This window comes from Thalassophryne amazonica, chromosome 4, assembly GCF_902500255.1.
Source record: "Thalassophryne amazonica chromosome 4, fThaAma1.1, whole genome shotgun sequence".
Taxonomy (NCBI): domain Eukaryota; kingdom Metazoa; phylum Chordata; class Actinopteri; order Batrachoidiformes; family Batrachoididae; genus Thalassophryne; species Thalassophryne amazonica.
In genome coordinates, this window is record NC_047106.1 from 129,858,068 (window position 1) to 129,882,222 (window position 24,155).

Here is a 24,155-nt window from a genome sequence, read left to right on the forward strand (position 1 = left end):
ATATCCTGATCAAAAATAACTCCAAGATTTCTCACAGTATTACTAGAGATCAGGGAAATGCCATCCAGAGAGTAACGATCTGGTTAGACCAACCATGCTTCTAAGATTTGTGGGCAAGTACAATAACTTCAGTTTTATCTGAGTTTAAAAGCCAGGAAATTAGAGGTCATCCATGTCTTTATGTCTGTAAGACAATCCTGCAGTTTAGCTAATTGGTGCGTATCCTCTGGCTTCATGGACAGATAAAGCTGGGTATCATCTGCGTACAATGAAAATTTAAGCAATACCGTCTAATAATCTGCCCAAGGGAAGCATGTATAAAGTGAATAAAATTGGTCCTAGCACAGAACCTTGTGGAACTCCATAATTAACTTTAGTCTGTGAGAAGATTCCCCATTTACATGAACAAACTGTAATCTATTAGACAAATATGATTCAACCTATGACATGCTCTAATCTCTGTAATAAAATTTATGGTCAACAGTACAAAAGCAGCACTGAGGTCTCCAACAGAACAAGCACAGAGATAAGTCACTGTCCGATAGCCATAAGAAGATCATTTGTAACCTTCACTAATGCTGTTTCTGTACTATGATGAATTCTAAAACCTGACTGAAACTCTTCAAATAGACCATTCCTCTGCAGGTGATCAGTTAGCTGTTTTTACAACTACCCTCTCAAGAATCTTTGAGAGAAAAGGAAGGTTGGAGATTGGCCTATAATTAGCTAAGATAGCTGGGTCAAGTGATGGCTTTTTAAGTAATGGTTTAATTACTGCCACCTTAAAGGCCTGTGGTACATAACCAACTAACAAAGATAGATTGATCATATTTAAGATTGAAGCATTAAATAATGGTAGGGACTTCCTTGAGCAGCCTGGCAGGAATGGGGTCTAATAAGCATGTTGATGGTTTGGATGAAGTAACTAATGAAAATAACTCAGACAGAACAATCGGAGAGAAAGAGTCTAACCAAATTACCGGCATCCACTGAAAGCAGCCAAAGATAACGATACATCTTTGGGATGGTTATGAGTAATTTTTTCTCTAATAGTCAAATTTTGTTAGCAAAGAAAGTCATGAAGTCATTACTAGTTAAAGTTAATGGAATACTCAGCTCAATAGAGCTCTGACTCTTTGTCAGCCTGGCTACAGTGCTGAAAAGAAACCTGGGGTTGTTCTTATTTTCTTCAATTAATGATGAGTAGAAAGATGTCCTAGCTTCACGAAGGGCTTTCTTATAGAGCAACAAACTCTTTTTCCAGGCTAAGTGAAGATCTTCTAAATTAGTGAGACGCCATTTCCTCTCCAACTTACGGGTTATCTGCTTTAAGCTACGAGTTTGTGAGTATACCACGGAGTCAGACACTTCTGATTAAAGCTCTCTTTTTCAGAGGAGCTACAGCATCCAAAGTTGTCTTCAATGAGGATGTAAAACTATTGACAAGCATACTCTAACTCCCTTACAGAGTTTAGGTAGCTACTCTGCTCTGTGTTGGTATATGACATTAGAGAACATAAAGAAGGAATCATATCCTTAAACCTAGTTACAGCGCTTTCTGAAAGACTTCTAGTGTAATGAAACTTATTCCCCACTGCAGGGTAGTCCATCAGGGTAAATGTAAATGTTATTAAAAAATGATCAGACAAAAGGGAGTTTTCAGGGAATACTGTTAAGTCTTCTATTTCCATACCATAAGTCAGAACAAGATCTAAAATATGATTAAAGTGGTGGGTGGACTCATTTACTTTTTGAGCAAAGCCGATAGAGTCTAATAATAGATTAAATGCAGTGTTGAGGCTGTCATTCTCAGCATCTGTGTGGATGTTAAAATCGCCCACTATAATTATCTTATCTGAGCTAAGCACTAAGTCAGACAAAAGGTCTGAAAATTCACAGAGAAACTCACAGTAACGACCAGGTGGACGATAGATAATAACAAATAAAACTGGTTTTTGGGACTTCCAATTTGGATGGACAAGACTAAGAGACAAGCTTTCAAATGAATTAAAGCTCTGTCTAGGTTTTTGATTAATTAATAAGCTGGAATGGAAGATTGCTGCTAATCCTCCGCCCCGGCCCGTGCTACGAGCATTTCTGACAGTTAGTGTGACTCGGGGGTGTTTGACTCATTTAAACCTAACATATTCATCCTGCTGTAACCAAGTTTCTGTTAGGCAGAATAAATCAATACGTTGATCAATTATTATATCATTTACCAACAGGGACTTAGAAGAAAGAGAACCTAATGTTTAATAGACCACATTTAACTGTTTTAGTCTGTGGTGCAATTGAAGGTGCTATATTATTTTTTCTTTTGAATTTTTATGCTTAAATAGATTTTTGCTAGTTATTGGTGGTCTGGGAGCAGGCACCGTCTCTACGGGGATGGGGTAATAGGGGATGGGAGGGGGAGAGAAGCTGCAGAGAGATGTATAGACACAGCTCTGCCTCCTGGTCCCAACGCTAGACAGATGGGACAGATGGTCACTGAAGTCTGTCGAATAACCAGCCTGAAAGTAACTTCATCTGGGTCTCTGGTGTGTGGTGTGTGTGTGTGAAGAGCATCATGGTTCAATTTCATCTGAATCACTTTAAATCATTATGCGTCTATATTGATCTTCATGTATTGCGAATGCTTTGCGTCCGTCCGTCCATTTGGTACTGTCTGTACTCAGCATAAGTCCAGTCCTATTACTGCAGGGTCTTCAAATTCACAGGGAACATTCTTGGGGACACAGATCTTGGACAACTTCAAAGATGGCTAACCTTGACCTATTTTAAGAGGTCAAAAGGTCACATTCTCTTTCCTACTTTATGCTCATACAGCTGGGGTATTTTTGCAATGAGTTTTATTTAATCAGTTAGCGATGCACTGTTACATCCCTAGTACGCAGTTTAAATAGCAGTAACTTGTCAATGATGATATTAAAAAGCAAGTACTCGGCTGAGGTCCCCCATGTATTATGGTGGTATGTATGTGTAGGTGTTAACAGAAACTAACCATTTCTGAGGTCAGATGCTGCCTTTTTTCACTAACTGTCATGTTTGACCTCGAGTTCCAAGGTCAAATGCAGTCAGGTCAAAGGTGTTGTGTGCTGGGGTGTTTGGCTGGCTTGGTTTTGTTTTCTTGTTTCTCCCACCAGGTGGTATGCATTCAGGACTGAGTGGCTGAGCATTAGGACCTCACCCTGAACACCTGAGGCTTGTTATCACGTGCAGGTCATCAGGACTCACAGCTGTGGTGTATTTTGTCTTAATCAGAGATTGCTGCATTTAAACCTTGAATGCACAGTGTGTGATTGCCAGAGACTCGACCTTGTGAGCAGACGTGTGAGATCGACGTCAGGAGAACAATCTCACCATCACGGACGCAGAGACTGCTCCAGGTTTGACGCCACAGTCTGTGAAGGAGGATTGGGTGAGGTCTCACGCTCTTCAGCACACTTCCTGAGGTAATTTGGTTTTGGTGACTTTTATGAAGTAATGACAGTGGATTTGGTGTCCCTCACACCTTGTGTTAGTGAGCTGTCACGTTATGCTAATTGTCTAATCAGCTTCTGCTGCAGTGGAGATTTGAACTGAGTTGTTCCGTGCCTGCAGGGTGAGAAGCTGATTGATATATATATATTTAAGCCAGGAAGTGTTTGCTGATTGCGTGCACCTTTGAGCTGTGTCTCTCTGTGTGGAGTTGGACTCACCTCCATGTTTTCTTTCTTCACAGACTTGGTTTGTCGCGGCCACCTGGGGGGTGTCGGCGGGGTCCCTGGGTCCGAACTGCTGTGGCTCCGGACCATTTGCGCTGTTGAGAGCGCGTCGTGTTTCCACCTCACCAGACCGCGGACGTTTTAGTTGTTTAGCACTTCACCCACTGTTATGTTGATTAAATTCTGTTACCTTTTGAACCGTGCTCTGCTTATTTTATGCTGGGTCCTTTCAAACGCTGGGTCAGTGCTCCGACCGCGTCCGAAACATAACAGTAGTCTCTGGCCATTTAACAATGGACCAGCGGAAACAGAGACGGTATTTTTGCCGGGAAGGCTGCAGCAGATGTTGGAGTTGATCCGGGATCAGTTACGGGTGCTCTCCGCCCGGGTTGTGCGCGTTGGTGCGCGCATGGTGGAGTTTACAGCTTGGGTCGTGTCGCACCCCGCTGTTACGGCTGTAGCCCCGTCTCCTCCCGTGCAGCTGGCTCCGACGCCTGTTGTAGCAGCCCCGGTGGTATTTAGTTTGCACTTTAAGCTGTTTGTTATAACCTGCTGTTATTTACAGCGGTGTGAATGGGTTTTTACTCTGTTACCACGGGGATTTTCTTATTTGGCACTTTGGCTCCCTCTGTTGGTGACAGAGTCACATTACCGTTCAGGTTCAAAGGATGGAAACACAATGTTTTTCCATTCTTTGCACTTGACGACGTAGGCCAGTGTTAGTTTTTTTTTATTGGTCTATTATCTGTTTCTTGTTTTAGTATGAGGTGTTTTATCAGGGGTTAATTTGTTGTTTTTGTGGGTTTTAAAGCACTGTCTGTGGTCTGGTGGAGTTGAAAATGCAGGCTGTCTGGAGCATAGTTTGACCCAGGGTGACTTTATGTTGTCTGTTGGTCTTTTTATTTCTTTTGGTTTCACCTCCCAGGGTTTGATGGGACGGTCCTCTGGGGGGTGATGGGGGGGGGGGTAACTGGGTTGTTTTTTCTTTTTTTTGTTTTTGTTGTTCCCTCTCTTCTCCTCTGGCTCCAGCCGTGTGAGCCGTACGTTGTCGGTGTTGCTGGAGTGGTGCAGTTTGGTTATGCTGGGCGTTTCCCAGGTAACCTCTGCACCCGGGAGGGGGGGGGGGTTTGGGGTATTTTTTGGGGGGGTTTTTACTTCCCTGTCTTCTCCCCTGGCCCCAGCCGTGTGAGCCGTAGGTTGTCGGCGTTGCTTGGGTGGTGCAGTTTGGTTGTGCTGGGCGTTTCCCAGGTGACCTCTGCATCCGGGAGGGGGGGGTTCGGGGTGGTGTTGTTTTTTTGTTGATTCCCTGTTCCACCTCCGGCTTCAGCGCGCCTTTGCGCCGTATGCCATCAGCGTAGCTGAGGTTAGGGGCAGTGGAATATACCCGCAGCTGGTGGCTGGTTTAAAAGTCGGAGGGGTGGCGCCGTCTTGTGCCGTACGCCATACCGCTGTTCCACTCCTCCCGGTGACTTTTGGGGTATAGTCGTGGTTGGTGACACTGGACGTACTTCCAGTTTCCATTGCGCTGAGGGGGTGGGGTTGGGGTTGTTTTGTTTGTATGTTGTTTTTTTTTCCCCCCCAGTTTCCGCCCTCAGGGTGTGACTGTGGTGACCTCTGGGGGGGAAAGGGCGGTGGGTCCATCTAGCCGTAGACGGCCGGGGCTGGGTCTGTTAGTCATGAGGGGGGGGGCGTCTCCTGGGGTTTGATGGAACGGTCCTCTGGGAGGCGCTGGGAGTCCCCGTGGGTGACTTTGGATCCCAGAGGGACCTCGGCTGTGGTTATTACTCCTGGAGCTGGCGGGATGTCCTCTGGGGGGTGTTGGTCCCTACATGTCGTCTGGGGGGGTGTTAGTGTTTTTTTTTGTTTGCAAGCTTAAGTTTGGGTTGTGTTTTTCTTTTCTCCTCTTCCCGGGGTTGATGGGACGGTTCCTCTGCGGAGGGGGGGTTGGTATGGTTGTTTGTGTTTGTCTTTTTTTTTGTTTTATGACTAAGCAGACTTTAACACTTAGTCGGAAGAAGGCTGAGTGCACAGGTTCAAGAACCCCTGGCCAAAATTATGCAAAGTGAACAACTAAAGCAAGAGTCGACAGGAATGAACGCAAAGGTGGAGACTCTAACAGGTTTGATAAATGAAACAGAGGGCAAGACCATTAAAGTCAACAAAGGATGTCTCTGCACTGGAGTGTCAGCTGCGGAGCAGTCTGCTGCAGACAGGCTCAGGGTGGGAAAGGATGAGCTCCAGGATGAGAGTGATGGTCTTGGCACGGAGTTCCCTGTTGACAGAGAAGAGGCGGCTGGAAGCGTGCGTTATGCAGCTGAGGGAAGAGCTGGAGAGGCTCAACATTGAGATGATCAATGACTGCATGAAGAAATGAACATTGCAGGTGGAGCAGCTGATGATGGAGCTGTCGTCAGAGCACAGTAACGCACAGCTCCTGGAGATGGGCCTTTCCCAGCTGGATCGTCAGCACAAGGAGCCGAAACTGAATCTGCAGGAGGTGTTTTTTGTTCCCAGCCAACATTCCAGCCATGGTCCCTGGAGGGGGGCTTTGTTTTTTCTGGCCCAGGTCCGTGTGGTCGCCGGGAGGCTTCCCGTGAGGGTGGGGTACTGTTGTGGGCTGGGGTGTTTGGCTGGCTTGGTTTTTGTTTTCTGTTTCTCCCACCAGGTGGTATGCATTCAGGACTGAGTGGCTGAGCATTAGGACCTCACCCTGAACACCTGAGGCTTGTTTTCATGTGCAGGTCATCAGGACTCACAGCTGTGGTGTATTTTGTCTTGATCAGAGATTGCTGCATTTAAACCTTGAATGCACAGTGTGTGAGTGCCAGAGACTCGACCTTGTGAGCAGACGTGTGAGATCAACGTCAGGAGAACAATCTCACCATCACGGATGCAGAGACCACTCCAGGTTTGACGCCACAGTCTGTGAAGGAGGATTGGGTGATGTCTCACGCTCTTCAGCACACTTCCTGAGGTAATTTGGTTTTGGTGACTTTTATGAAGTAATGACAGTGGATTTGGTGTCCCTCACACCTTGTGTTAGTGAGCTGTCACGTTATGCTAATTGTCTAATCAGCTTCTGCTGCAGTGGAGATTTGAACTGAGTTGTTCCGTGCCTGCAGGGTGAGAAGCTGATATATATATTTAAGCCAGGAAGTGTTTGCTGATTGCGTGCACCTTTGAGCTGTGTCTCTCTGTGTGGAGTTGGACTCACCTCCATGTTTTCTTTCTTCACAGACTTGGTTTGTCGCGGCCACCTGGGGGGTGTCGGCGGGGTCCCTGGGTCCGAACTGCTGTGGCTCCGGACCGTTTGCGCTGTTGAGAGCGCGCCGTGTTTCCACCTCACCAGACCGCGGACTTTTTAGTTGTTTAGCACTTCACCCACTGTTATGTTGATTAAATTCTGTTACCTTTTGAACCGTGCTCTGCTTATTTTATGCTGGGTCCTTTCAAACGCTGGGTCGGTGCTCCGACCACGTCCGAAACATAACACAAAGGAGTCAGAATGCATGATTTCCTATAGGTGTTCAATACAAATGGAAGCTGCAGAAGTGATTTTTGAAGAAATAAAGTGACGATCTGTGGTCAAGCGCTGGGTGTCTTTGTCGGCCATTGTCTTGGGTGACTTCGAAAATCTGGGCCAAGGTCATACGCCTAGACACGCATATTGTGTATGCAAGGGGGTGCAAGGGGCCTCTCTTCATTGGCTTCCTGTTAATTCTAGAATAGAATTTAAAATTCTTCTTCTTACTTATAAGGTTTTGAATAATCAGGTCCCATCTTATCTTAGGGACCTCGTAGTACCATATCACCCCAATAGAGCGCTTCGCTCTCAGACTGCAGGCTTACTTGTAGTTCCTAGGGTTTGTAAGAGTAGAATGGGAGGCAGAGCCTTCAGCTTCAGGCTCCTCTCCTGTGGAACCAGCTCCCAATTCAGATCAGGGAGACAGACACCCTCTCTACTTTTAAGATTAGGCTTAAAACTTTCCTTTTTGCTAAAGCTTATAGTTAGGGCTGGATCAGGTGACCCTGAACCATCCCTTAGTTATGCTGCTGTAGACGTAGACTGCTGGGGGGTTCCCATGATGCACTGTTTCTTTCTCTTTTTGCTCTGTATGCACCACTCTGCATTTAATCATTAGTGATCGATCTCTGCTCCCCTCCACAACATGTCTTTTTCCTGGTTCTCTCCCTCAGCCCCAACCAGTCCCAGCAGAAGACTGCCCCTCCCTGAGCCTGGTTCTGCTGGAGGTTTCTTCCTGTTAAAAGGGAGTTTTTCCTTCCCACTGTAGCCAAGTGCTTGCTCACAGGGGGTCGTTTTGACCGTTGGGGTTTTACATGATTATTGTATGGCCTTGCCTTACAATATAAAGGGCCTTGGGGCAACTGTTTGTTGTGATTTGGCGCTATATAAAAAAATTGATTGATTGATTGATTGATTGATTGAAGGGGTGAGAGGGGAAATCTAGAGCCCTCAAAACGTGACAGATGGATGGATGGACGGACGGACAGAGAGACGAAGTCCATTTCAGTAGTCCCCCTTATTTCATGGCGGGGAACAAAAATGTACATAGTCTAATTTAAAAATAGCTAAAAAAGACTTTCCTATGTTGAAAGTCTTCATGTTATTTTCAGGAAAAACAAAAATTAAACTAATTTATTATATGGCTGCGACGCTATGCGCGCTCTGATTTCCGGTCCAATATTTTATACCATGACAATCGGTCCGAAATGCGTATCCCATTAGTTACAAACCAGAAAGCTAAAAACACGAATAGAAAAACCAAGTCGGATATGAACGTACTCCATAAATATCTAAACAGCATCTGAAAAAACACACAGATCAAAAGCTTATAAGGTAACGACCAGACCATCTGTTGGCAAGTTCTTCATGGAGACTCGTACCCTGACATCGGTGTGTGTGTGTGTTTGTGTGAATGTGAGGCATAATTGTAAAGGGCTTTGAGCATCTGATGCAGATGGAAAAGCGCTTTATAAATGTAATCCATTTACCTTGGAGGTGAAGCAAACAGGTCTCTGACTTATATTTGGGCAATACTGTAAGTTCATGTATTTATATATATATATATATATATATATACACACATATATATATATATATATATGAATAAACGATTGCTCAGTCTGTACGGGAATATCAGACCTCTGTGTTTTTTGTACTTATACCTCAGTCTGTATAATCTTTTAGTATCTGAGATCCAGTTCTTGGGTAATCTATCTATATTGCCAACCTTACTCACCAGAACGGAGTGAACTCCATGTGGGCATCAAAAAAGCCCGTTACGTCACCACTGGCCACCTTCCAGCCCTCCATTCTAGCTCGGATGAGTCCTTCTCTCTTGTGGTTCCTCACGATCTTTACTAGACCAGGATAGCGTCTGTTCACATACTCTTCTAGGGGTCTTTTCAGCTCCTCTGCATCCAAAAGACAATGTGCACAACACCCATGGATAAGTGCAACAGAATGAATTTGTTTCAGTTGAGAATACGGCACCATGCGATGACCAGCTCCAGTTTTTCTGCCATACATGTTTTCTATGAAAACAATTTTGCACCCTTGAGCTTTAACACATTTGAATTTTTTAATGTTGTTTAAAAAAACAAAAAACAAACAAACAAAAAAAAACATATATTAAAATTTCTCACATGATGGACTTTACACTCAAGATGTTTTAATAAGTCCTTATCTGATTTTATGAGGGTTTTATGAACTTAGCATACTAGTTCATACCACCAGTAGAGGCTTGCCTCTACTGGTGGTTGGCTCTCACTGCGGTATTGTATCACTTCCTGTTCCGGAGCACAGCTGTGTTTTGCTGTATCTGTTGGCTGTTTAATCTGCGCAGTTAGATTGATCTAGTTACCTAGATAACGATTTGTTTCACAGTGTTATCTTCACGTGCCTTAACTAAAGCACTCCCTCTGCTGAATCACCTCTAAATTATTTACACGTTATTCACTTTGTGTGTTTTTAGGAATCCGCTAGCTTAGCGCAGCTACTAGCTCTTAGCCGGTTTAGCATGGCGGCTTCTCCTGTCTCTCCCGCACTTTTCTGCTCTGGGTGTGAAATGTTTAATTATTCCTCGGCCTCCTTTAGCAGTAATGGTACTTGTAATAAGTGTAGCTTATTCGTAGCTTTGGAGGCCAGGCTGGGCGAATTGGAGACTTGGCTCCGCACCGTGGAATAGTCTACAGCTAGCCAGGCCCCTGTAGTCAGTGCGGACCAAGGTAGCTTAGCCGCCGTTAGTTTCCCTCTGGCAGATCCCGAGCAGCCGGGAAAGCAGGCCGACTGGGTGACTGTGAGGAGGAAGCGTAGCCCTAAACAGAAGCCCCGTGTACACCGCCAACCCGTTCACATTTCTAACCGTTTTTCCCCACTCGGCGACACACCCGCCGAGGAACAAACTCTGGTTATTGGCGACTCTGTTTTGAGAAATGTGAAGTTAGCAACACCAGCAACCATAGTCAATTGTCTTCCGGGGGCCAGAGCAGGCGACATTGAAGGAAATTTGAAACTGCTGGCTAAGGCTAAGCATAAATTTGGTAAGATTGTAATTCACGTCGGCAGTAATGACACCCGGTTACGCCAATCGGAGGTCACTAAAATTAACATTGAATCGGTGTGTAACTTTGCAAAAACAATGTCGGACTCTGTAGTTTTCTCTGGGCCCCTCCCCAATCGGACCGGGAGTGACATGTTTAGCCGCATGTTCTCCTTGAATTGCTGGCTGTCTGAGTGGTGTCCAAAAAATGAGGTGGGCTTCATAGATAATTGGCAAAGCTTCTGGGGAAAACCTGGTCTTGTTAGGAGAGACGGCATCCATCCCACTTTGGATGGAGCAGCTCTCATTTCTAGAAATCTGGCCAATTTTCTTAAATCCTCCAAACCGTGACTATCCAGGGTTGGGACCAGGAAGCAGAGTTGTAGTCTTACACACCTCTCTGCAGCTTCTCTCCCCCTGCCATCCCCTCATTACCCCATCCCCGTAGAGACGGTGCCTGCTCCCAGACTACCAATAACCAGCAAAAATCTATTTAAGCATAAAAATTCAAAAAGAAAAAATAATATAGCACCTTCAACTGCACCACAGACTAAAACAGTTAAATGTGGTCTATTAAACATTAGGTCTCTCTCTTCTAAGTCCCTGTTAGTAAATGATATAATAATTGATCAACATATTGATTTATTCTGCCTTACAGAAACCTGGTTACAGCAGGATGATTATGTTAGTTTAAATGAGTCAACACCCCCGAGTCACACTAACTGTCAGAACGCTCGTAGCACGGGCCGAGGCGGAGGATTAGCAGCAATCTTCCATTCCAGCTTATTAATTAATCAAAAACCCAGACAGAGCTTTAATTCATTTGAAAGCTTGACTCTTAGTCTTGTCCATCCAAATTGGAAGTCCCAAAAACCAGTTTTATTTGTTGTTATCTATCGTCCTCCTGGTCGTTACTGTGAGTTTCTCTGTGAATTTTCAGAACTTTTGTCTGACTTAGTGCTTAGCTCAGATAAGATAATTATAGTGGGCGATTTTAACATCCACACAGATGCTGAGAATGACAGCCTCAACACTGCATTTAATCTATTATTAGACTCAACTGGCTTTGCTCAAAATGTAAATGAGTCCACCCACCACTTTAATCATACCTTAGATCTTGTTCTGACTTATGGTATGGAAATTGAAGACTTAACAGTATTCCCTGGACTACCCAGCAGTGGGGAATAAGTTTCATTACACTAGAAGTCTTTCAGAAAGCGCTGTAACTAGGTTTAAGGATATGTTTCCTTCTTTATGTTCCCTAATGCCATATACCAACACAGTGCAGAGTAGCTACCTAAACTCTGTAAGTGAGATAGAGTATCTCCTCAATAGTTTTACATCCTCATTGAAGACAACTTTGGATGCTGTAGCTCCTCTGAAAAAGAGAGCTTTAAATCAGAAGTGCCTGACTCCGTGGTATAACTCACAAACTCGCAGCTTAAAGCAGATAACCCGTAAGTTGGAGAGGAAATGGCGTCTCACTAATTTAGAAGATCTTCACTTAGCCTGGAAAAAGAGTCTGTTGCTCTATAAAAAGCCCTCCGTAAAGCTAGGACATCTTACTACTCATCACTAATTGAAGAAAATAAGAACAACCCCAGGTTTCTTTTCAGCACTGTAGCCAGGCTGACAAAGAGTCAGAGCTCTATTGAGCCGAGTATTCCTTTAACTTTAACTAGTAATGACTTCATGACTTTCTTTGCTAATAAAATTTTAACTATTAGAGAAAAAATTACTCATAACCATCCCAAAGACGTATCGTTATCTTTGGCTGCTTTCAGTGATGCCGGTATTTGGTTAGACTCTTTCTCTCAGATTGTTCAGTCTGAGTTATTTTCATTAGTTACTTCATCCAAACCATCAACATGTCTATTAGACCCCATTCCTACCAGGATGCTCAAGGAAGCCCTACCATTATTTAATGCTTCGATCTTAAATATGATCAATCTATCTTTATTAGTTGGCTATGTACCACAGGCTTTTAAGGTGGCAGTAATTAAACCATTACTTAAAAAGCCATCACTTGACCCAGCTATCTTAGCTAATTATAGGCCAATCTCCAACCTTCCTTTTCTCTCAAAAATTCTTGAAAGGGTAGTTGTTAAACAGTTAACTGATCATCTGCAGAGGAATGGTCTATTTGAAGAGTTTCAGTCAGGTTTTAGAATTCAATATAGTACAGAAACAGCATTAGTGAAGGTTACAAATGATCTTCTTATGGCCTCAGACAGTGGACTCATCTCTGTGCTTGTTCTGTTAGACCTCAGTGCTGCTTTTGATACTGTTGACCATAAAATTTTATTACAGAGATTAGAGCATGCCATAGGTATTAAAGGCACTGCGCTGTGGTGGTTTGAATCATATTTATCTAATAGATTACAATTTGTTCATGTAAATGGGGAATCTTCTTCACAGACTAAGGTTAATTATGGAGTTCCACAAGATTCTGTGCTAGGACCAATTTTATTCACTTTATACATGCTTCCCTTAGGCAGTATTATTAGATGGCATTGCTTAAATTTTCATTGTTACGCAGATGATACCCAGCTTTATCTATCCATGAAGCCAGAGGACACACACCAATTAGCTAAACTGCAGGATTGTCTTATAGACATAAGGACATGGATGACCTCTAATTTCCTGCTTTTAAACTCAGATAAAACTGAAGTTATTGTACTTGGCCCCACAAATCTTAGAAACATCTAACCAGATCCTTACTCTGGATGGCATTACCCTGACCTCTAGTAATACTGTGAGAAATCTTGGAGTCATTTTTGATCAGGATATGTCATTCAAAGCACATATTAAACAAATATGTAAGACCGCTTTTTTGCATTTACGCAATATCTCTAAAATTAGAAAGGTCTTGTCTCAGAGTGATGCTGAAAAACTAATTCATGCATTTATTTCCTCTAGGCTGGACTATTGTAATTCATTATTATCAGGTTGTCCTAAAAGTTCCCTGAAAAGCCTTCAGTTAATTCAAAATGCTGCAGCTAGAGTACTGACGGGGACTAGAAGGAGAGAGCATATCTCACCCATATTGGCCTCTCTTCATTGGCTTCCTGTTAATTCTAGAATATAATTTAAAATTCTTCTTCTTATTTATAAGGTTTTGAATAGTCAGGTCCCATCTTATCTTAGGGACCTCGTAGTACCATATCACCCCAATAGGGCGCTTCGCTCTCAGACTGCAGGCTTACTTGTAGTTCCTAGGGTTTGTAAGAGTAGAATGGGAGGCAGAGCCTTCAGCTTTCAGGCTCCTCTCCTGTGGAACCAGCTCCCAATTCGGATCAGGGAGACAGACACCCTCTCTACTTTTAAGATTAGGCTTAAAACTTTCCTTTTTGCTAAAGCTTATAGTTAGGGCTGGATCGGGTGACCCTGAACCATCCCTTAGTTATGCTGCTATAGACGTAGACTGCTGGGGGGTTCCCATAATGCATTGAGTGTTTCTTTCTCTTTTTGCTCTGTATGCACCACTCTGCATTTAATCATTAGTGATTGATCTCTGCTCCCCTCCACAGCATGTCTTTTTCCCGGTTCTCTCCCTCAGCCCCAACCAGTCCCAGCAGAAGACTGCCCCTCCCTGAGCCTGGTTCTGCTGGAGGTTTCTTCCTGTTAAAAGGGAGTTTTTCCTTCCCACTGTTTCCAAGTGCTTGCTCACAGGGGGTCTTTTTGACCGTTGGGGTTTTTCCGTAATTATTGTATGGCTTTGCCTTACAATATAAAGCACCTTGGGGCAACTGTTTGTTGTGATTTGGCGCTATATAAATGAAATTGATTTGATTTGATTTAGTTCATAAACCCTCTTAAAATCAGATAACTGTGTAAACATGCAACATGTAACATGAGTTACATGTAAATTACATGTAAACCTGCTAACTTTCCTAAGAGTGTTAAATTTAGCACACGCTTACAGAAGAGTGAAACACTGTAAATAACACCCCAATAATCCAAATAAGGCTACATGCTCCACCCATCCAACTAATTAGAATACTGGTATTGATGACGGTGACTGTATTTTATGTTTTTTAAACAGGATCTAAGTTTGATAAGAATTTATGCCCCCTTACAGAACAATACAGAAGAACCGAGGAACAGACGACATCAAGGTTCCACATGAAAATGAATTTAAAACTTGATGTCGGCCACTGGAGAAGGTCAAAGGTGAGGCCAGTATCTCACTGGACTTTGACAGACTGTGAAATGCATTCGCGTGGAAAGTCTTGCAGTTTGGCGTGAGGATCACAGCCGTTTACTGTCCCTTCACCCCAGTCACAGGGCGACACCTGCGCCTTACTTCATTTTTGAACAGACCAAAAAATTTCCACAGCATGTGGGACAACTTGTGAGGGGTGACACACACCTTTCCTAAAATATGATTGGAGAGGAACAGCTCTTCTCAAAGTTCCTGAATTAGTACACCAGCCTCCATCCACCTGGCTCTGCAGCCAGCCCAGCACCCATCCACTGTGCACGTGCATGAGCGGGCTGAATGCATCCTGCCCCGTCACGGATGAACTGCATGAACTGGATTTACTGTGTTTACTTCTTATTATTTATTTTTCTGAGGACAGAAGTGGAAATTAAGTTTATGCCCCTGGTCAGCGCATACCTGCCATGCATGTTCGTGATTGCGTTGGACACATCCTGTCCAGCCACAGACGAGCTGCACAAACTGGATTTACTGTGTTTACCTCTTTTTATTTAATTATTTATTTTTCTGATGACAGCAGTGGAAATGAAGTTTAATGCTGCTGGCCGTTGGCCATCCGCCGTACATGCATGGACAGCGTGCTGGACATCACCTGTGCGGGGGTTAGGACAACGGCAGCCTCTGGCTTAATTTTATTTTTATCAGAGCACCTTCAAGGATCACAGTGCCCGTGCATCCTGGAGGACGGTCCATCTAATGGAACTAAGTTTTATGCATGGTGTGGCTGTGCACAAGCATCAGGCACTGGACATGTCCTGTCTGGCCATGAAGGAGCTGCGCCATCTAATGGAACTCAGTTTTATGTGCCTGTGAAGGCACAGTCTGACTGTGCACGCAAACTGGAGGTATCCTGTCCAACCAGCGATACCACACCAACCAGATTTACTGTATTTTTCTCTTTTTATTTATTTATTTTTCTGAGGAACACAGTGGAAATAAGCCTAATGCTGCTGGCCGGCGGTGTCCCTCATGCACACAGGGACAGCGGGCTACACCTGTGTGGAGGATGTGGACAAGGCGAGCTGGATTTGTTTATATTTTGTTTGTCTGTGAGGACGTCAATGGAATTTGGGACATGCAGCCCCTGGACATCATTCTGTAAGTCCGTGAGTGGTTGTTCACACATTTCTTCTTGTTTTTGTTTAAATATTATATTTCTGTCTGAAGTCGGGGGAATTTTCACATCCTCTTTCACATAATAACAATGTAATAGTCCACATCCACCCTGAGCACTGTGTGTACAAATGTGTCATCATTTCAGCCGCACCAGTAACGCTCAACATCCATGAGAGTGCTGTGTGGCATTCACGCACAAATCCTTGTGCAAAGGACGCACCAGTGCCGCTCGACTGTGTGCTTTGTGGTATGTCAGTGGCTCTCGCACAGTATGTGTATGGACTGCTCGAGATTTGTGCCCATATTTTCACTCCAGACGGCCTTCAGTGGACTGTTGGCTACAATGCGTGCACATGTCAGGAACCAATTCAGTGAGATTCCACATGAAAAAGTTGTTACCTTTTCTCCTGTTTTCTCCACCAGTCACAGCCCAGTAAGATACTAGCCTAAGTCTCCCTCTCATAGATGAATGGGAGATTACGTGCCAAAAGTGGTTTTGCAGTGCGAGATGTTCGTATTAACATTCGGATTATGGTGGAGGTCTTCTCTGGGTGCCAAACTCTCTCTTAATGTGTCACATGCTGTAGGATCAGGAGTGCATATACATTTTTTTCATGAGAGTTACAAAGCTGTACACACACATATTCCTCTTTTATGACTATGACTTCATCATGAAATTGTATGCAAGTGCATGAGTCTACTTTCCACTCCTATCTTTAGCTACAAATGGATGTTTTGTCTCTGAAAATTCAACCCCTCATCCTCACCATGGCAACTGACAAGATGTAAAACTGCCAACAACAGGAAAAAACAGGAAATATATGGCCCATTCTGCCACACACAACTTTTTTCAGGATTGATTTGTCCAGATGTCAGGATCCCGTGATTGGAATATTGATTTCATTTGACCTCACACTGCTCCAGCTGTTATGTCTTAAACATTAGAGCTGATAGTAGTTGGTACTGTGAATAGTGCAACATGTGCCTGTGTAAGTGGTGTTGCAACAGACAAAGGTTGCACTTTGCACAGTTTCTACAATCACACCCACAGAACCCTATAACTCCTTCAGAGTTGCCTGGGTGTCTTGGTGGCTTCCCTCACTAGTCTACTTCCAGCATGGTCAGTCAATTAGAGAGAACTGCCTACTTAACACAGATTTACCATACAATACCACACTGTTTGTTAGGGGTGTTGGAAAAAATCGATTCACGTCCGAATCGCGATTCTTATTTATTATGATTCTGAATCGATCCAAAATGTCCAAGATTCGATTTTTAAAAAGCATTTTTTTTAAACATTTTCTTGCTTAGTCGCTGCGTGTACTGTTTGTCAGGCAACGGCTTCCGTACTACAGCGTCCCCGTGAGGGGAGGGGGGGTGGGCCGGGGTGCTTCAAACACTTGTGAGCTGCAGAGTTCAGTGGCTGTAGCTTAGCATGGCAGACGAAGAGCTAATTCAGCCAGCACCATCTTTGCTGAAGGCAAATGTTTGGGCGCATTTTGGATTTTATTATTTGCTGCGTAAGAAGGAGCTTGACATGACTTATGCAGTGTGCAAAATCTGCAAAATGAAAGTCAAGTACTTCGGAAACACTTCAAATCCGCAAGCCCACATGCTACGCTATCACCCGGAGCTAAAAGACGGGAGCAGCGGTATCTGCCGACTACTGACCAGCGCTTCGCTAAACTGCCAGCCAACTCTGAACGAGCAAAGCAGATAAGTAAATTTACATCTTTAGAATCACTTGATTAACCTTGTAAAGCTGCATTTTCTTAAACATAAACATTTTTTATGTTGTGAAAGTGTAGGTACACGGACCCACAACAGGGGGCGTAATGAACGGACAATGGAGAAAGGTGAATAACAAGTTTTACTGTTGTGAAACGAGCACAACGAATACAACAATTAACGATTTGGGGTCGAATCCGCTGGTGTCGTGTGGGCAGGCTCGAAGGTAGGAGACGTCCGTCTCAGTCGAACCGGAACCACCCAGATCTCCTCTGCCACCGAACCCTGGAAATACTGGAACCGCCAAGTCCCGAATTCCCAGGTGGCCACTGCCTCCGCTCGTCGGATCCGGTACTGCTGGCGGGAGAGAGCAACAACACACAGGTGTGGATGCGACAGCACCCAGTAACGGAGAGGGGAGAAGCCGCCTCCACCTCTTGTCAATATATAGCAGGAAGGTGAGTACTTATCCAAGCAATGTAGCTATCAGTAGTCAACAGTCCTGAAAAGGTTTAACAAGTTTTAGCTGGTTGTTTAGAATATGAATGCAGAGAACGTTACCTCAGTCTTAGGCGATATCTCGGCACTGAGGTGGAGACGCCGTCCTGATGATATACCCCCGTGATGAGTGGAGTCAGCTGTGTCCAGTAATGGGTGACAGCTGTCACCCTGACTGCTCTCGTAAGGCGGCGGAGCCCTCTGGTGCCTGGAGCCCGCACTCCAGGCAGGGCGCCCTCTGGTGGTGGTGGGCCAGCAGTACCTCCTCTTCAGCGGCCCACACAACAGGACCCCCCCCTCAACGGGCGCCTCCTGGCGCACGACCGGGCTTGTCCGGATGGCGACGGTAGAAGTCTGCCAGGAGGGCCGGGTCCAGGATGAAGCCCTTCTTCACCCAGGAGCGTTCCTCGGGGCCGTACCCCTCCCAGTCCACCAGGTACTGAAAACCCCGGCCCATTCGACGGACATCGAGGAGCCGGCGCACGGTCCAAGCCGGTTCCCCGTCGATGAGCCGGGCAGGAGGTGGTGCCGGACCCGGGGTGCAGAGGGGTGAGGTGTGATGGGGTTTTATCCGGGAGACATGGAAAACTGGATGAATCCGCAGCGAGGCTGGAAGCTGGAGCCTTACTGCGGCGGGATTGATGACTTTGAGGATTGTGAAGGGACCAATGTATCGTTCTTGAAGTTTGGGGGAGTCCACTTGAAGGGGAATGTCCTTGGTGGACAACCACACCTCCTGCCCAGGACGATACTTGGGGGCCGGGGCCCGCCGCCGGTCTGCATGGTTCTTCGCCCTCGTCCGGGCCTTCAACAAAGCCGAGCGGGCGGCACGCCACACCCGACGGCACTTCCGTAGGTGGGCCTGGACCGAGGGCACACCAACCTCTCCCTCGACCACCGGAAACAAGGGGGGCTGATACCCCAAGCACACCTCAAACGGGGAGAGGCCGGTGGCTGATGACACTTGGCTGTTGTGGGCGTACTCGATCCAGGCCAGGTGGGTACTCCAGGCCGTCGGGTGCGCGGCTGTCACACAGCGTAGAGTCTGCTCCAGTTCTTGGTTGGCCCGCTCTGCTTGCCCGTTGGTCTGGGGGTGATACCCGGACGAAAGGCTGACCGTGGCCCCCAGTTCCCGGCAGAAGCTCCTCCAGACGTGCGAGGTGAACTGGGGACCGCGATCGGAGACGATGTCTGATGGTATTCCATGCAGACGGACGACGTGGTGGACCAGGAGGTCCGCTGTCTCCTGGGCCGTTGGGAGCTTCGGGAGGGCCACGAAGTGGGCCGCCTTGGAGAAACGGTCCACTATCGTGAAGACGACGGTGTTTCCCTGGGACGGCGGGAGACCCGTGACAAAGTCCAGGCCGATGTGGGACCAGGGGCGATGAGGCACGGGCAGTGGCTGTAGCTGCCCTGAGGTTTTTCTATGGTCGGCCTTGCCCCTGGCGCAGGTGGTACAGGCCTGGACGTAGTCCCGGACGTTGGCCTCCAGGGATGCCCACCAGAAGCGTTGCCGGACGACTGTCACGGTTCTTTGCACCCCAGGGTGACAGGAGAGTTTGGAACCGTGACAGAAGTCCAGGACTGCAGCCCTAGCCTCTGGTGGGACGTATAGTCTGTTCTTTGGTCCGTTTCCAGGGTCCGGGTCACGGGTCAGGGCCTCCCGGACGGTCTTCTCCACGTCCCAGGTGAGGGCGGCCACGATAGCGGACTCCGGGATGATGGGATCCGGGGGATCCGACGGTTCCGTTTTGACTTCGTCTTCGTGCACCCGTGACAATGCATCCGATCGTTGATTCTTGGTCCCGGGACGGTAGGTAATTCGGAAGTCAAAACGGCCAAAAAACAGTGACCAGCGGGCTTGCCTGGGGTTCAGCCGCTTGGCGGTCCTGATGTACTCCAGGTTCCGATGGTCAGTGAAAACTGTGAATGGCACGGCTGTTCCCTCCAACAGATGTCTCCACTCTTCGAGGGCCTCTTTCACAGCTAGGAGTTCCCGATTGCCGACGTCATAGTTCCGTTCAGCGGGGGCCAACCTGCGGGAAAGATAGGCACACGGGTGAAGGACCTTATCGGTCTTCCCGCTCTGGGAGAGCACCGCTCCTATCCCTGAGTCCGAGGCATCCACTTCAACCACTAACTGGCGGCTAGGATCGGGCTGCACCAGAACTGGTGCAGACGAAAAGCGCCGTTTCAACTCCTTGAACGCGGCTTCGCACCGATCCGACCAGGTGAAGGGGACTTTTGGAGAGGTCAGGGCTGTCAGGGGGCTAACTACCTGACTGTAGCCCTTAATGAACCTCCTATAGAAATTAGCAAAGCCGAGGAACTGTTGCAGCTTCCTACGGCTTGTGGGTTGGGGCCAGTCTCTCACCGCCGCAACCTTGGCCGGATCTGGGGCGACGGAGTTGGAGGAGATGATAAACCCCAGGAAGGACAAAGAAGTGCGGTGGAATTCACACTTCTCGCCCTTCACAAACAGGCGGTTCTCCAACAACCGCTGCAGAACCTGCCGGACATGCCGGACATGAGTCTCAGGATCCGGGGAAAAGATGAGTATATCGTCCAGATACACGAAGACGAACCGGTGCAGGAAGTCCCACAAGACATCGTTTACCAACGCTTGGAAGGTCGTGGGAGCATTAGTGAGACCGAACGGCATGACCAGGTACTCAAAATGGCCCAACGGGGTGTTAAATGCCGTCTTCCATTCGTCTCCCTTCCGGATCCGAACCAAATGATACGCATTCCTAAGATCAAGCTTGGTGAAAATTTTGGCTCCATGCAAGGGGGTGAACACCGAATCCAACAAGGGCAACGGGTATCGATTGCGAACCGTGATTTCGTTCAACCCCCTATAATCAATGCATGGACGAAGCCCGCCATCCTTTTTACCCACAAAAAAGAAACCAGCACCCATCGGAGAGGTGGAATTCCGGATCAACCCGGCAGCTAATGAGTCCCGGATGTAGGTCTCCATTGATTCACGCTCCGGCCGTGAGAGGTTGTACAGCCTACTGGACGGGAACTCACTGCCTGGAACCAAATCAATGGCACAATCATACGGACGGTGGGAAGGAAGCGTGAGAGCCAGATCCTTGCTGAACACATCAGCGAGGTCATGGTACTCCGCCGGCACCGCCTTCAGATTGGGCGGGACTCGGACCTCCTCCTTAGCTTGGGAGCCGGGAGGAACCGAGGAACCTAGACACTCCCGATGGCAGGTTTCGCTCCACTGAACCACTACCCCGGACGGCCAATCGATCCGGGGATTGTGTTTTAGCATCCAGGGAAAACCCAAAACCACACGGGAGGTGGCCTGAGTCACAAAGAACTCGATCACCTCCCGGTGGTTACCTGACACCACCAGAGTTACTGGAGGTGTCTTATGCGTGATTGGTGGGAGTAGGGAGCCATCTAGTGCCCGAACCTGCACAGGCGAGGTAAGAGCCACCAGAGGGAGCCCTATCTCCCTCGCCCATCTGCTGTCTAGCAGATTCCCCTCAGAGCCCGTGTCCACCAGTGCTGGGGCCTTCAGGGTTGAATCCTCAAACAGGATCGTGACTGGGAGTCGTGTAGCAATGTGGGTGTGTCCCACGTGAATGTTTTGGCCCACCCCTGGCCCAGTCTCTAGGGGCGGGCGTTGGAGTTTAACCGCTCGGGGCAGTCGTTTGCGAGATGCTCACTCGAGCCACAAACAAAACAAGCTCCGTGGGCCCGCCTCCTTTGTGCTCCAGGTGCCCTAAATGTTGCCCTGCTCGTGTCCATAGCTTCGTCAGCAGGGGGAGCCATAGGCGCACGGAGCGCAGGAACAGAGGAGCGTGGGGAGGGCGGAGCTCGATCGGACCCGGAAGGGAGAGGGACGACGCGTGCCTGGCCACGCCCTTCGCCTCGTTCCCGACGGCGTTCTTCTAACCGGTTGTCGAGTCGTATGACTAGATCGATGAGCCCATCTAAATCCCGCGGTTCGTCCTTAGCCACCAGGTGCTCTTTTAGGACCAGTGACAGTCCGTTTACAAAGGCAGCGCGGAGGGCAGTGCTATTCCAGCCGGATCTCGCCGCCGCGATGCGGAAGGCGACTGCATAGGCAGCTGCGCTCCGACGCCCCTGTCTTATTGACAGTAGTGCGGTTGAAGCGGACTCTCCTCTGTTGGGATGGTCGAACACCGTTCTGAGCTCCCGTACAAACCCATCGTACGTATGAAGGAGCCGTGAGTTCTGCTCCCAGAGCGCTGTAGCCCAAGCGCGTGCCTCCCCGCGAAGCAGATTTATTACATAAGCAACTTTGCTAGCGTCAGTCGCGTACATCACGGGACGCTGTGCGAAGACGAGCGAACACTGCATCAGAAAATCCGCGCACGTCTCCACACAGCCTCCGTACGGCTCTGGAGGGCTTATGTATGCTTCTGGGGACGGAGGAAGGGACCGTTGAACGACCAGTGGAACGTCACTTTCACGCGCAGGGTCCTCAGGAGGGAGAGCCGCAGCGGCGCCCGGAGGGTGCGCCTCCACTTGTGCGGCGAGAGCCTTCACCCTGCGGTTTAGGAGAACGTGCTGCTCGGTCATTAAATCGATCCGAGAGGTGAAAGCGGTGAGGATCCGCTGCAACTCACCGATTACCCCTCCCGAAGCCGCCGACGCGCCTTGGTCTTCCATTGGCCGTTCAACAGCCGGTTGACGCCCCTCGGGGTCCATGACGCTGGCCGAGATATCCTGTTGTGAAAGTGTAGGTACACGGACCCACAACAGGGGGCGTAATGAACGGACAATGGAGAAAGGTGAATAACAAGTTTTACTGTTGTGAAACGAGCACAACGAATACAACAATTAATGATTTGGGGTCGAATCCGCTGGTGTCGTGTGGGCAGGCTCGAAGGTAGGAGACGTCCGTCTCAGTCGAACCGGAACCACCCAGATCTCCTCTGCCACCGAACCCTGGAAATACTGGAACCGCCAAGTCCCGAATTCCCAGGTGGCCACTGCCTCCGCTCGTCGGATCCGGTACTGCTGGCGGGAGAGAGCAACAACACACAGGTGTGGATGCGACAGCACCCAGTAACGGAGAGGGGAGAAGCCGCCTCCACCTCTTGTCAATATATAGCAGGAAGGTGAGTACTTATCCAAGCAATGTAGCTATCAGTAGTCAACAGTCCTGAAAAGGTTTAACAAGTTTTAGCTGGTTGTTCAGAATATGAATGCAGAGAACGTTACCTCAGTCTTAGGCGATATCTCGGCACTGAGGTGGAGACGCCGTCCTGATGATATACCCCCGTGATGAGTGGAGTCAGCTGTGTCCAGTAATGGGTGACAGCTGTCACCCTGACTGCTCTCGTAAGGCGGCGGCGCCCTCTGGTGCCTGGAGCCCGCACTCCAGGCAGGGCGCCCTCTGGTGGTGGTGGGCCAGCAGTACCTCCTCTTCAGCGGCCCACACAACATTTTAAGTAATATAACTATTTCTCAGAGCTCTTTAAATTGAAAATCGATTCTGGATCAAATCGTCACCCCAAGAATCGGAATCGAATTGAATCATGAGTTGTTGAACGATTCACATCCCTACTGTTTGTATTTCTTAACGATTGTGTAAATGAAGTCCACGACATATTCAGTGACTTGAAAATGTTCATGTATCCATCCCTTGACTTGTCTCAAGGCAACTGTCTAGGCAAGTACATCCTTTCAAAGAGCAATGACCTTTTAATTCTCAAGAATATTCAATATTGGAAATGAAAGGTGGCAAAAAAAAATAATAATGGTAAATGGACTACATTTATATAGCACTTTTCCATCTGCATGAGACACTCAAAATGCTTTACAATAATGCCTCGCATTCCCCACCGATGTGAGTGTGCTGCCATACAAGGTACTCTCTACACACTGGGAGCAACTAGGGGATTATGGACCTTGCCCAAGGGCCCTTAGTGATTTTCTGGTCAGGCTGGGATTTGAACCAAGGATCCTCTGGTCTCAAGCCCAACGCTTAACCACTAGACCATTACCTGCCCTATAATAATAATAATAATAATAATAATAATGATGATGATGATGATAAGTGATTCATATTTCAAAAGGGTGGTATGGGCTAATAGTCCATCTGTGCATGAACTAATGGGCCATTTTCTCCATATGATGGCCCCTTATCAGACAGAAATGGGCAAATTGTAGATTAAGTAGATTTTAAGTAGATTAAAAGTAGATTAAAATAAAATGAATAATTCAAGATTTGTAATAGTTTTTTAATCTTTTGTAAGAGCAATAATTTGAGCAAATAAAAATAAAGTTAAATAGGATTCAAATTTCAGATTTTATATTTCAGGTAGTGCT

General features: G+C 47.1%; 1 protein-coding gene across 1 annotated transcript in view; it reads right to left on the reverse strand.

The window, feature by feature from the left end:
* The window catches only part of galnt17 (polypeptide N-acetylgalactosaminyltransferase 17), a 193,463-nt gene that overhangs the window by 67,264 nt on the left and 102,044 nt on the right, over positions 1-24,155 (reverse strand). Inside the window, exon 4 of the mRNA XM_034168557.1 lies at positions 8,969-9,143. Within this exon, the coding sequence (XP_034024448.1) occupies positions 8,969-9,143 (175 nt within the window). The remainder of the gene's footprint in view (positions 1-8,968; positions 9,144-24,155) is intronic.